The 12,428-nt window shown below is 57.1% G+C and overlaps 1 protein-coding gene and 3 non-coding genes across 4 annotated transcripts; 3 read left to right on the top strand and 1 right to left on the bottom strand.

Annotated features, from left to right (window-relative positions):
* Positions 1–2,185: 2,185 nt before the first annotated feature.
* Positions 2,186–5,376, bottom strand: LOC119113058 (uncharacterized). The gene is made up of 4 exons (XM_037237384.1): positions 5,236–5,376; positions 4,476–4,637; positions 2,999–3,077; positions 2,186–2,646 (listed from the first exon to the last, which is right to left on the bottom strand). Exons 3-4 carry the CDS (start codon positions 3,052–3,054, stop codon positions 2,328–2,330), a joined length of 375 nt encoding a protein of 124 aa, XP_037093279.1. The 5' UTR covers positions 3,055–3,077; positions 4,476–4,637; positions 5,236–5,376; the 3' UTR covers positions 2,186–2,327.
* Positions 5,377–6,067: 691 nt separating this feature from the next.
* TRNAI-AAU (transfer RNA isoleucine (anticodon AAU)) lies at positions 6,068–6,141 on the top strand. The gene has a single exon. It is a non-coding gene; the product is annotated as a tRNA-Ile (tRNA).
* A 4,441-nt stretch (positions 6,142–10,582) lies between these two features.
* Positions 10,583–10,656, top strand: TRNAI-AAU (transfer RNA isoleucine (anticodon AAU)). The gene has a single exon. It is a non-coding gene; the product is annotated as a tRNA-Ile (tRNA).
* A 645-nt stretch (positions 10,657–11,301) lies between these two features.
* TRNAI-AAU (transfer RNA isoleucine (anticodon AAU)) lies at positions 11,302–11,375 on the top strand. The gene has a single exon. It is a non-coding gene; the product is annotated as a tRNA-Ile (tRNA).
* Positions 11,376–12,428: the final 1,053 nt, after the last annotated feature.

Here is a 12,428-nt window from a genome sequence, read left to right as displayed (position 1 = left end):
GGCGGCGCCGGCGGCCGGCTCCGACCCGGAGAGCGAGGAGGAGGTGTTCGACCCAGACACACTCGAGAAGCGGCGCATCCGCGTGCGCAAGGCGCGCCAGGTCCGCCGCAAGCCCAGCTTTTACGACGACTCGCTGGAGCGGCGTAAGCGCGGCGTCAACTACGAGGAGAGGTTCGAGACGACGCACATCAACGTCAACACGGTGCTCAACACGTCGGCGGAGAGCAGCGAGTCGGTGTACAAGCAGTGGGGCTCAGTGGCGTCCGGGTCGGACGCCAACTCCGTGTACTCGCGCATCAACTTCGTCACCGGCAAGTCGCAGAGGCGCGAGCTGGTTGTCGGCAACCTGCGGCACAGCCAACGCAACCTCAAGACGTTCAAAGACTACAGCACAATGAAGTTCGGCGGACGAACCTCGTTGCTCGAGCAGTGGAAGAAGAAGAACGAACAACAGCGCGGCGACTCGGCCATGTCCGGGACTTCGTCGCTGTCAGTAGCTTCGCCGACGCCGACGTCGCCAACACCGCCGACCGCGCAGTCGCCGACCCCGACCACTGTCACTTCTGTCTGCCGGTCAGACAGGCTCAGTGGCCCTCCGCCCCAGGCCGAGCCGACGCCGCCCATACCGCCCAAGGCGAGTGTGCCGCCGGCGCCAGCCGCCGCATCGCCCGCCGCGGCGGCCGCGCCGCCCACTGCGGCGGCCGCCTCACCCGCTGTGGCGTCCACCGCGCCACCGCTGCCGCCGCGCACCCACTCGCCGCAGCGCGAGCGGGCCCTGGCGCGTGCGAGCGCCCCCGCTGCATCCCTGCAGCCGTCCCCAACGCTGCCGCCGCGACCGACGCGCACCGAGCAGCCGCCGCTGCCGCCCAAGTCGGCCGCGCCGTCACCGCCGCCGCTGCCGAGCAAGAGCCGCCCGGCGCCTCCGGTGCCGCCCGCCGCCTCGCCACCGCCGTCGTCGGCTCGCCGCTACTTCCTGGGCCAGATCGACGGCGCCACGGAGGGCGGCCCGCCGCGTCGCCGGCGTAACAGCGCCGGCGAGAGCGAGACCAACTCGACGGCGTCCTCGCACGAGGAGGCGGGCAGCACGGGCTCGGCCGGCACGGACAAGTCGGACCCGGGCAGCCACACGCTCGGCCGCCACGTGGAGGCGCGCCTCGAGCGCCACCTGCAGCGCAGCTACTCGGCCAGCGACGTGTCGCGTTCGGAGCTGGAGTCGCTGACGAGCTCGCGCAGCTCTCTGCGCTCGCCGCAGCGCGTGTCACCCAACGTGCTCGAGCGCATCAGCGAGTGCGAGACGGCGATCCGGCGTGGCGCCGGCGCCGGCACCGGCATGGCCATCGCGCTCGGACTCAAGGAGCGCCAGGAGGCGGCCGCCGAGCGGCCCAGCCTGCGGCGCACGTGGCGCCGCCTGGTGGAGCCGCCGCCGGCCGGCCGCGACGACTCGGGCTACCAGAGCACTGACTCGGCCGAGTCGCACCGGCCGCTGGCCACGCCCGGCGGTATTCGCCGCCTGGTGAAGCAATTCGACCGACCCGAGCGGGAGGCCGAGCCGACCAGCCCCTCGCGGACACGCTGGGTGCACGTGAAGTGACGCCGCGGCGCCCGGACCGAGTGAACTGTGGTACAAGTAGCGTAGAGGCTGTGTTACGTTTGCTGCGCGCTCGCGCCTGTTGTTAATCGGTTAGTGTAAGAGGAATGATCGGTTGGACGGGCTGCCAAAGCAGTGTTGATTGCTATGCGAAGCTATGCGATGGTGTGATTTAGCGTGCGATGCGGGACGCCGAACCGCTGATGTCCTCTCTATCACCACCATGTTATTGTTCGCTTGCTTTGTTGGGGCAGATAGCGAACTGCGGGCGGTGTCTCAGAACATCGCACTTTAATGCAATGTATGGGATGGTGTTAGCATCGAAGAGGCAGTCTTAACTATCTCAGTTGCCAAGCCTTGTTATGTGCCCGTGTTACATTGGTGTCCCGTTTGTGGCTGCATGATTATATTTCCAATATCGAATGTGCTCTCTGGAAGTTGCGTATGATGATCGATGTCTTCGGCTTTACAAGATGATCTATCGTTACTGGACATAAAACGTGCATCAGCGCCCTACAACACGCCGCACTAGGTTCTGACACCAACGTCAACGTGCATAGATAAACTTTAAAAAATTAGTTTATTTCATTTACCTCATAAGCGACTCGATGAAACTGGATACAAGTACTGGATACGCGCCACCAACAAGTACTCACAGCGCGATACAGCAGTAAGTTTTGAACCACAAATCTCCCGGTCAGCCCGCTATCACAGTCCACCGGTCCACCACCACCGGCCGTCAGCTGAGCGCAGCCTCCTCCGGCTCCACCAAATCCAGCGCACAGGCGGCCGTGTTATCCTCGAGCTGGGTCAGCCGCCGCCGCCAGGGCCCGTACTCCGCCATGGGCACGTGCAGATCACCGAGCCGGAGGCCGCGGCGCTCGGGGCCGCCGGCGCCCCTGTCGCCACCTAGCCGCGCCTCGGTGAACTGCAGCTGGGCCACCAGGGCGGCGCGCATGTCGTCAGCGGTGTGGAGGCGGCGCGCCGAGCGCAGCTGGCAGTCGGGTCCGAACAGCTGACGCAGCCGGTGCAGCAGCAGCGGCAGCTGGCCCTCGTTCCTGCGGAGGGAGGTCAGGTCACGCTGATGTGATGGGGCTAGCCTGAAGTCGCGTGACACGCACGGAAGACAGCGTTAAAACATACGGGACAGCTCTTAACCACGAGCCTTATGTGGGTGCCACAGTCGTTACGACATCTCAGGCAAGTGAGAAGCGCAAAACCAACGCAGATAGTGCAAGAACACGGCCAAGGCAGCCCAACAGCCAGGAAAATCCCAATATTTGGATAACGGCACTCACTAAAAACGTCCCACCCAAACTCCAAGGGAGCGAGTTTGACAAAAGGAGTTTTCACTACACACTAATCTCGTTGCGTGCAGCAGTGACCAGCGCGAAAATGTTCCCCACTGACCTGACCCAGACGGTCGCTGCGAGCCGGTCATCGCTGTCTCCCGGTGTCAGCAGCATCAGACAGCCAAACAGAGGATGACCTAACAACAGGTCACCACTTCAGCCAGCGCAATGCCACGCGACCTCTATTGGCCCCAGAAACATACGCAGGCCCATCAGCTGCCGTGGTTGGGTGCGGAGCAACAGACGGCGGTAACTGGGACAGTCATACAGAATACGTTCCTTCGCGACCATTTATGCATCCCTGGCAACACAATGCTGGATCCACGCTTCAGGTACCAGAATACCAGTACAAGAACGTTCCACGTACTACATCACCAGTGCAGGTACGTTCCATATACTAGAACACCAGTACAGGTACGTTCTACACACTAGAACACCAGTACAGACACGTTCCACGTACTGCAACACCAGTTCAGGTACGTTCCACGCACTAGAACGCCCCAGTACAGGTACGTTCTGCGCACTAAAACACCAGTACTGGTACGTTCCACGCACTGGGACTCCAGTTCAGGTACGTTCCACGCACTGGAACACCAGTACAGGTACGTTCCACGCACTAGAACACCAGCACAGGTACGTTCTGCGCACTAAAACACCAGTACTGGTACGTTCCACGCACTGGAACTCCAGTTCAGGTACGTTCCACGCACTGGAACACCAGTACAGGTACGTTCCATGCATTAGAACACCAGTGCAAGTAGTTCCACGCACTAGAACACCAGTACCGGTGCGTCACACACACCAGCACTGGATCTACGTTCCACGTGCCAGTTCGTCATAGACCAGAACACGTCCCACCATCAGCACGTGTTCAAAGGGTCCGTTGGAGATTTCCGCACACAAGCACAGAATGCCCTCGCAGAAAGCACGTCTCACTATTCCCGCTACCCACACAAGGGCAGCAGAACTGAGATCCGCTGCAGTGACGCCCAGGATAGCACTCTGTCCCACCGCTAACGGCTAACACTGGGTCCGCCCAGCGAAGCTCACCGGGCTCCGTCACAGTGAAGCCCGCTGCAGTGACGCCCAGGATAGCACTCTGTCCCACCGCTAACGGCTAACAATGGGTCGGCCCAGCGAAGCTCACCGGGATCCGTCACAGTGAAGCCCGCTGCAGTGACGCCCAGGATAGCACTCTGTCCCACCGCTAACGGCTAACACTGGGTCGGCACAGCGAAGCTCACCGGGCTCCGTCACAGTGAAGCCCGCTGCAGTGACGCCCAGGATAGCACTCTGTCCCACCGCTAACGGCTAACACTGGGTCGGCACAGCGAAGCTCACCGGGCTCCGTCACAGTGAAGCCCGCTGCAGTGACGCCCAGGATAGCACTCTGTCCCAACGCTAACGGCTAACACCGGGTCGGCACAGCGAAGCTCACCGGGCTCGGTCACGGTGAAGCCCGCTGCAGTGACGCCCAAGATAACACTCTGTCCCACCGCCAACGGCGAACACTGGGTCGGCCCAGCGAAGCTCACCGGGCTCCGTCACGGTGAAGCCAGGCGGCGCCGGGACGAAGTCGGCCTCGATCAGCCTGTCGCGCGCGGCCTGCAGGCTGACCGGTCGCGCCAGCTCCAGCCATAGGCGCAGCTGGCGGCAGCTCAGCGCCCACAGCGTCTGCACGTCCTCAGGCGTCACGCCTGCGCGGGCGGCGGCGGGCGGTCAGCGCCGGGGCGCACAGCGATTAGTGGTAACTGGCGCCGGGGAAAGGGGGAGGGGAGGGGAGGGGAGGGGAGGAGAGGGGAGGGGAGGGGAGGGGAGGGGAGGGGAGGGGAGGGGAGGGGAGGGGAGGGGAGGGGAGGAGAGGGGAGGGGAGAGGGAGCCGCGCAACATGACCATTGGGATGTGCAGTTGGTCTTATGCGGGTGGTAGCATGATAAATACACGGCTTAACTGGACGTTTGTTCACACCTATTGCCGCCAATTACTGCCGTATTGAGCAGTAATCTGTACTGGGCAGTACTGGGCAGCACTGGGCAGTACCATGAACTCTGCGGGGGTGACGAATGTTCCATGGGATACGGACAGCGTAACTAAAACCAACCGATGATCTGTGGACCCCCACCCCTGCACCACGGGCGCGTCAACAATGACGCGATTGCTAGCAGCAGTCGGTTTCCGACTTTTTGGTTGTTTCTACGGCAAGGACCCGATGTGAACTCCAGAACTCTTTACCCCAACCCAGGCCACAGAGGTACGGCACCCGTGGGTGGCAGGAGTTAACACCCCACCACCGACCTCCGTCAGCGAAGAGCCGGTGCCGCCGCTCCAGCAGATCGTCCACGCTCAGCGTCACGTCTCCGGCCGTCAGCTGGTAGAAGCCGACGTCCGTGTCCAGCTCGGGATGGGCCGGCGGCGAGGCGAGCACGGCGGAGAGGCGGCAGCCGGCCCGGCCCGCCGACGCCGGCAGCTCCACCACGGCTGGGGACGGGCACACAGTCAGAGGCCCGCCTGCCACCGGCATCAGCCGATCCGGCAGGCCGACGCCGGCAGCTCCACCACGGCTGGGGACGGGCACACAGTCAGAGGCCCGTCTGCACACCGGCATCAGCCGGCCCGGCCCGCCGACGCCGGCAGCTCCACTACGGCTGGGGACGGGCACACAGCCAGAGGCCCGCCTGCACACCGGCATCAGCCGGCCCGGCCCGCCGACGCCGGCAGCTCCACTACGGCTGGGGACGGGCACACGGCCAGAGGCCCGCCTGCACACCGGCATCAGCCGGCCTGGTCCGCCGACGCCGGCAGCTCCACCACGGCTAGGGACGGGCACACGGTCAACGGCCACGCCTGCACACCGGCATCAGCCGGCCCGGTCCGCCGACGCCGGCAGCTCCACCACGGCTGGGGACGGGCACACGGTCAACGGCCACGCCTGCACACCGGTATCAGCCGGCCCGGCCCGCCGACGGCATGGCACCTGCCTGAAGAGCAGACAACCAATAAACAGACAGCAGCAGATGGTATGGTACCTCTCTGAAAAGCAGACGACAACCCATAAACGAACACAGCGATGTGTTGGTGTATAACGTGCGGCATCGGAGCCTATATTGCCTGAGAAAAGAAGGACAACGGCTGGTTAGCTCAGTTGGTTAGAGCGTCGTGCTAATAACGCGAATGTCATGGGTTCGACCCCCATACTGGCCATTAGTTTATCGCGCCATACAATCGATCACAGCTGGGGACGGGCACGCGGTCAGAGGGCATGCCGGCAACTCCACCTCGGCTGGGGACGAGTACACGGCCAGCGGCTACGCCTGCACACCGGCATCAGGGCGAGGCGGCAGCGTGTCGTCTATTAATTGGCCGTTCGTGTTTTACATGCTGCGACTACGCGGTGATGGTGTTCATGCACCGTTCATATAGGGCGTTCATCAACGTCCATGCAGTGTTGACCGAGTTCGTGTAAGGCGCAGAAGCAATATGACATGTTGGGAGCCTTGACAAGAATTATGACTGGAACAACTACTCAATCACGGTGCATGGTCAATACTGGACTTCACACCATTCCAGAACACAGATCTTTGGAGAACGACAGTTTCCTCTGCGTCATCTCCTACTGCTGGCATCGTCTCTCTTGATGGCTGAAATTTATCACAGGTCGTGCGAGCACACGTAACCAAATCCAGAACGCGCCCGGGTCCGGTTCGCCTGTGCGTACCAAAGGTGCGAGCCATCTTCCCTGGGGGCAGGGCCCCGTCCGGACACCGGTCCAGCCGCTCGTCCAGAACGAACGGCAGCGGCACGAGCCGGGACTCGTACCGCAGAGGCTCGTCCGGGCTCACCGACAGCAGCAGAGACGGGTACGGCACCTCCCTGGAGGGCAGACGACAGATAAACAGACAGCAGCAGAGACGGGCATGGCACCTCCCTGAAGAGCAGACGACGACCAATGAACAGACAGCAGTACAGACAGGTATGGCACCTCCCTCAAGAACAGACGACAACCAATAAACAAACACAGCGAGGGGTTCGAACATAACGTGCGGCGTCGGATCACACACTGCCTGAGAGAACGAGAACGCCGGCCGGTTAGCTAGGTTGCTTAGAGCGTCGTGCTAATAACGCGAATGCCATGGGTTCGACCCCCATACTGGCCATTCGTTTATCACGCCATCTAATCGACCATCGATCAATAAAGACGCGCTCGCGATCGCAGCTTTTCAGTGAGCCTATTGATTTCCCAAACCCTGTGTTCAGCCAATATGTACCTCAAACATACGCCATACGTTTGTGATATACTGCGTCAGTGCCCTCCAAAAATGACTACCAATATTTATATACCTGCGGCAAAAGTCAAGTAATGAAATCACAGATAATAAAACCTCCAGATTCTCGTGTCGGTACAGGCCTATCGTATTGTGCTCCATATAATTGACCCAGATGTTTAATCTGCAATGCTTTTACAAATGCGTTGACAAGAATTCGACAGACTGGCAGATCTGACAGTTTTACAAACATATATGCTTGCATGAACGCAAGGATCATTGTACGCCCCAGTGAGACAAAGCCCCATTTTCAAACATGTTTGGAAAAAAATTAACGAATCTTCGGACACACATCAGATACAAGCGAAGAAGGGAGAAGAAAAACCTTGTTCGATCTGTATTAAGGCCTGCAGCAAAACATTTACTGCCACTTACGTGACCGTAGAATAATCATGTGTCCAGGGCTCTGGACCCTGCCACGGAAGGTTTCTGCAGGACCCGAGATTCACCAAGTGAATCCAGACAATTCTTTGACTAATGCAATACCAGACAAAACAAATTTTGGGTAACTGGCAGAGACCAGCAAGGAGGAGGTAAACTGGGGTAGCCACAGCCAGACAATGGCAGACAGCGTCGTGCTAACTCGACTGCCAAGGGTTCTTTCCCCATGTCGACCACTGTTTGTACTTACATCAGACAACCGCACATGTGACACCACCTCTGGACTGCGATTGGTTAGCTCTGGCTGCATCCATGCGCGGTCCGCAGAAGTGTTGCGCGCCTACCAGCCGACTACTCGTGACCCACCGATTCATCGACAGCCGTGGCGAGAACCGCTCTCTGTTGCGTCCTCTCGTGCTATCGCCTCAGGCACCAATCACAAAGCGCAGCGGCTTCGCAGAGACCATGCAACGCCGTCGAGCCAATGTCTGCCCACGTTTATGGGGTCACGGCGTCATCTGCCTTTCATCGATACTCTTCTTTTAAGAAAGGACGATATGACTGAAAAGTAAGACAAAAGCTAGCTAAAGCAGCACGGGTGGCAGCAGCTGGCACCTCTCTTGCAGACTACCACAGATCGATGCGCTGAAATCGAGCCTGCGGAAGGCGGGAACAATTCACAGATACAGATATGCATTCGTTGTGCAGATGGATATTCGTAAAGGCCATCCACAATTGGTTTTGCAGCTGATAGAGCCCCTTGTCTAAACGTAAAAAAGGAATGCACCATTATCACAAAATACTCCGGCCCGTGCCTGCGTCGGTTATAGCGCCTGTCTCTCAGCCTGCCCGTGGCGGGATGGGTGGGTTCAAGTCAGTTCGGCGCCCACCATTTGCCCTTGGCTGGGATGGCCACGATCGGTGGCAGCGGTCGGTTACGGACAGACGAGGTCAGGGGACGGGATGGGTCGTGCCGAGCATTGCGACACGCCTCACTATTCCCGCAAAATTCTGCTGTTGAACTGGAACATCACGATCGGGCGGCGAGGTTAAGGCTCAGGCAACAAGCGTTCCTTAGCGTGGGCTCTGATGCAACAAGCATTCCTAAGCGTGGGCTCTGTTCCCAGACATCCATGCAATCAAAACGTGCGGACTGCATTTAGAACAAGAATACCACCACCCGCAGTCCCTCCATGTCAATCTATCGAACAATCAGCCAATCAATAACCAGTCAACTCCAGGCTATGACCGCAGTCGCGCATACGTCCAAACCATAGACAACCGATCCCGGTCCGGACGACGCGCGGGAGTCCGGCACAGAGGCCGCTTCGGACCGGTGTCGCCTCATGGGCGACTGAACAGAAGCGCAGGAAGCGGCAGCAGCTCGAGCGGCGGCCAGCTGTAGTGTCGGACGTCGGCCGCCGATGTGCCTCCTGCCCGAAACGCAGCGGGCGAGCAGCGACACACCAAGGAGGAAGCTACCTCCAATCATCGGCTGGCCAGGCCATCTGGTATCGACCGTTTGTTTAATGGAATCAGTTTAAGTCCTCTAAAAATGCGCTGATAGCCTCACTGTTTGCTCCAACAAAAAAGCGCACACAACAGCCATGAGTGCCAAGGTACCTCCATGAGACAGCCAGCTATGGAACGGAGCACCAACGATCAAGGCACAACAGCCATGAGTGCCAAGGTACCTCCATGAGACAGCCAGCTATGGAACGGAGCACCAACGATCAAGGCACAACAGCCATGAGTGCCAGGGTACCTCCATGAGACAGCCAGCTATGGAACGGAGCACCAACGATCAAGGCACAACAGCCATGAGTGCCAAGGTACCTCCATGCGACAGCCAGCTATGGAACGGAGCACCAACGATCAAGGTAGATCATGTTACCAATCAGACGGCAGTAGTAAACGGAAACAGGTCTTTGAACGCAGTGGCTGCAGTGGAGTTGGAGGTTTCATGGAACACGGTAAAACAAAGGATGCATTTAATGCGATTATTCAGCTACAGTGATTTGCATCGGCATATCAATGAGCTTTGAGACACGACTTTGATTTGCAATCTGGGCGCCGGAAACACTCACAAGCACGCGTCGACTGTCAAAATAAAAAGGTGCTGCGAGGGGCTGTCAAACAAACATCGAACTGCAACTGTATCGCAAGATAAAAACAAATTAGACGAGCCCCAAACAGCTCGCAACTTAGGCTGCTTGACAGCGAGCCGCTGGCCGGTTAGGTCAGTTGGTTAGGGCGTCGTGCTGATAACGAGAATGTCATGGATTTGCCCCCCCCCCCAATACTGGCCATTCGTTGATGTCATTCATTCGACCACCTATTACTCTGCATACCTCCTAATACAATTTCTGTGTTCGAGCACAGTTCTCCACACCGATTCTTACACTTTATCCGCACTATCCATGGACACCGAGTGTGTGGTATATTACAATATGTGCTCCCTGAAACGATACGCACCCCATGCACAACATCCATGACTGCCATGACACCTCAGATACAGAACCACCGCCGGAACGAAGTGTCAACAAATCAGGGAAATTAAGTGACCAATCAGCCAGCCCCAGTTAACGGCTTCGTATTTGAATGCCGCAGCAGCGATGGAGTAAAAGATCCTACCAAACCTGGTACATCAATTCAAAAGCTACACCACAGAAGCAAGAATTTTAGTTATATTTCAAGCCCTAACAATTTGTATCGGTGCATCACCAAACTTTAGCCATGGCTTCTCTTAGTAATCAAAACATGGCAGGCAGGTCAGTGGCGGAAAAACTCTGACTGGCATGATTGGGCTGCCAAACTGAAAAGGTGCTGGGGAACGATGCTGAATCATAGTAGAATACACAACTGACTTGCAAGATAACAAAACGAAGCAGAGGAGCCCTAAGCAGCTCACAACTTAAGCAGCTTGACGAGCAGTCGCCGGCCGGTTAGCTCAGTTGGTTAGAGCGTCGTGCTAATAACGCGAATGTCATGGGTTCGACCCCCATACTGGCCATTCGTAAACAGTATTTATTCGACAACCTCATCGCCGTGCGGCCGTCTGTTTGCTTATGCATTCTGCGGTTCTCCACATCCCTGCTTTTTACTCTTTACTCTATACGTATCATCATGATACTGGTCGGATATCTATTATATCGTGAGTGGGTTATAACAGAGCAGAACAAGGACACGAATGACCAAGTAATTTGATTTAAAAAAAAAAAACGCATCCGCCGGCCAGTGAGCTCAGTTGGTTAGACCGTCGTGCTAATAACGCGAACGTCATGGGTTCGACCCCATACTGGCCATTCGTTTATGGTTGCGTCCATCCAACCATCTATCACCGCGTGGAAGTGTTACCGGCGTTTTCACGTCACCGTTTTTTTAATCTAGGCGACCTATTGGGATCGAGACGTAATGGCATATATTCAGTTTTATCATGGAATATCATGGTGACTGGGAACGTCATGGTGTACCTGTTGACTGGGAACGAAGTGAGTCAATAGAGACAGGCCAAGCTGAAACTGGGCTCCCAAACTGAAAAGGTGCTGGGGAACGATGCTGAATCATAATAGAATACACAACTGAATTGCAAGATAACAAAACGAGGCAGAGGAGTCCTCAGCAGCTCAAAACTTAAGCGGCTTGGCGCGCAATCGCCGGCCGGTTAGCTCAGTTGGTTAGAGCGTCGTGCTAATAACGCGAATGTCATGGGTTCGACCCCCATACTGGCCATTCGTAAACGGTATTTATTCGACAACCTCATCGCCGCAGGGTGCCTATGCATTCTGCGGTTTTCTACATCCCTGCTTTTCTACACTATATACGCATTATCCACATGATACCGGACGGATATCTATTATATCCGTGAGTGAGTTATAACAGAGTTGAACAGAACAGAACAGAACAGAGCAGAGGACACGAAGGACCAGGTAATTTAAGAGCAAAGCAAAACAAAAACAAAAAACGCATCCGCCGGCCCGTCAGCTGAGTTAATTAGACCGTCGTGCTAATAACGCGAATGTCGTGGGTTCGACCCGCACGCTGGCCATTCGTTTATGGTCGCCCCCATCCAACCATCCATCACTGCGCGGCAGTGTTATTGGTATTTTCACATCACCGCTTTTTTGACGATTTATGCGACCTATTGGGATCTAGGCGTACGTGCATATATTCAGTTTTATCATGGAATATCATGGTGACTGGGAACATCGTGGTGCACCTGTAAACTGGGAACGAAGTGTGTCAATAGAGACAGGCCAAGCAATGGGATGTGAGCTCAGCTGGTTGGAGCGTCGTACTAGACTTACGTAACATGCACAACGCGCATGTGAAGGGTTCGTTGTTTTGCTTACATCAGGTTCCCTTGATTTCCTTCGCCGGCATCCATGTGCCAAGAGCAAAGGTTGTGAGCTGTCCACTGGCCGGCTACTCACATCCACCGAATCATCGATAGTTACGGCGGAAATGTCTCTCTGTTGCATTATGTTACACTATCGTTTAAGCGGGCAGACACAGAGCTCAGCGTGAGGCCAGGACATGCCGCAGCTGTTTATACCGACATGATAAAACCATACCACGACAACCATGACTGACATGGTATCTCCATGAAAGAGCCACCACTGGAACGGGGCGTCCACGAACCAGTTAAATGCAACAGGCCACCAACCAGCCAGCACTAGATGACGGCCACCATGATTTGAGCGCTGCGACGGCGGTGGATGTGTCAGTCTCATCAAACTCAGCACAGAAAAGCATCAAATTTGTCTGCAGTTTTAACGAGTCAAC

Source organism: Pollicipes pollicipes, unplaced genomic scaffold (assembly GCF_011947565.3).
Source record: "Pollicipes pollicipes isolate AB1234 unplaced genomic scaffold, Ppol_2.1 Scaffold_7261;HRSCAF=8764_pilon_pilon_pilon, whole genome shotgun sequence".
Taxonomy (NCBI): Eukaryota; Metazoa; Arthropoda; class Thecostraca; order Pollicipedomorpha; family Pollicipedidae; genus Pollicipes; species Pollicipes pollicipes.
The sequence above is the reverse complement of the archived record's forward strand: the minus strand, read 5'-3'. Positions and strand labels throughout refer to the sequence as shown.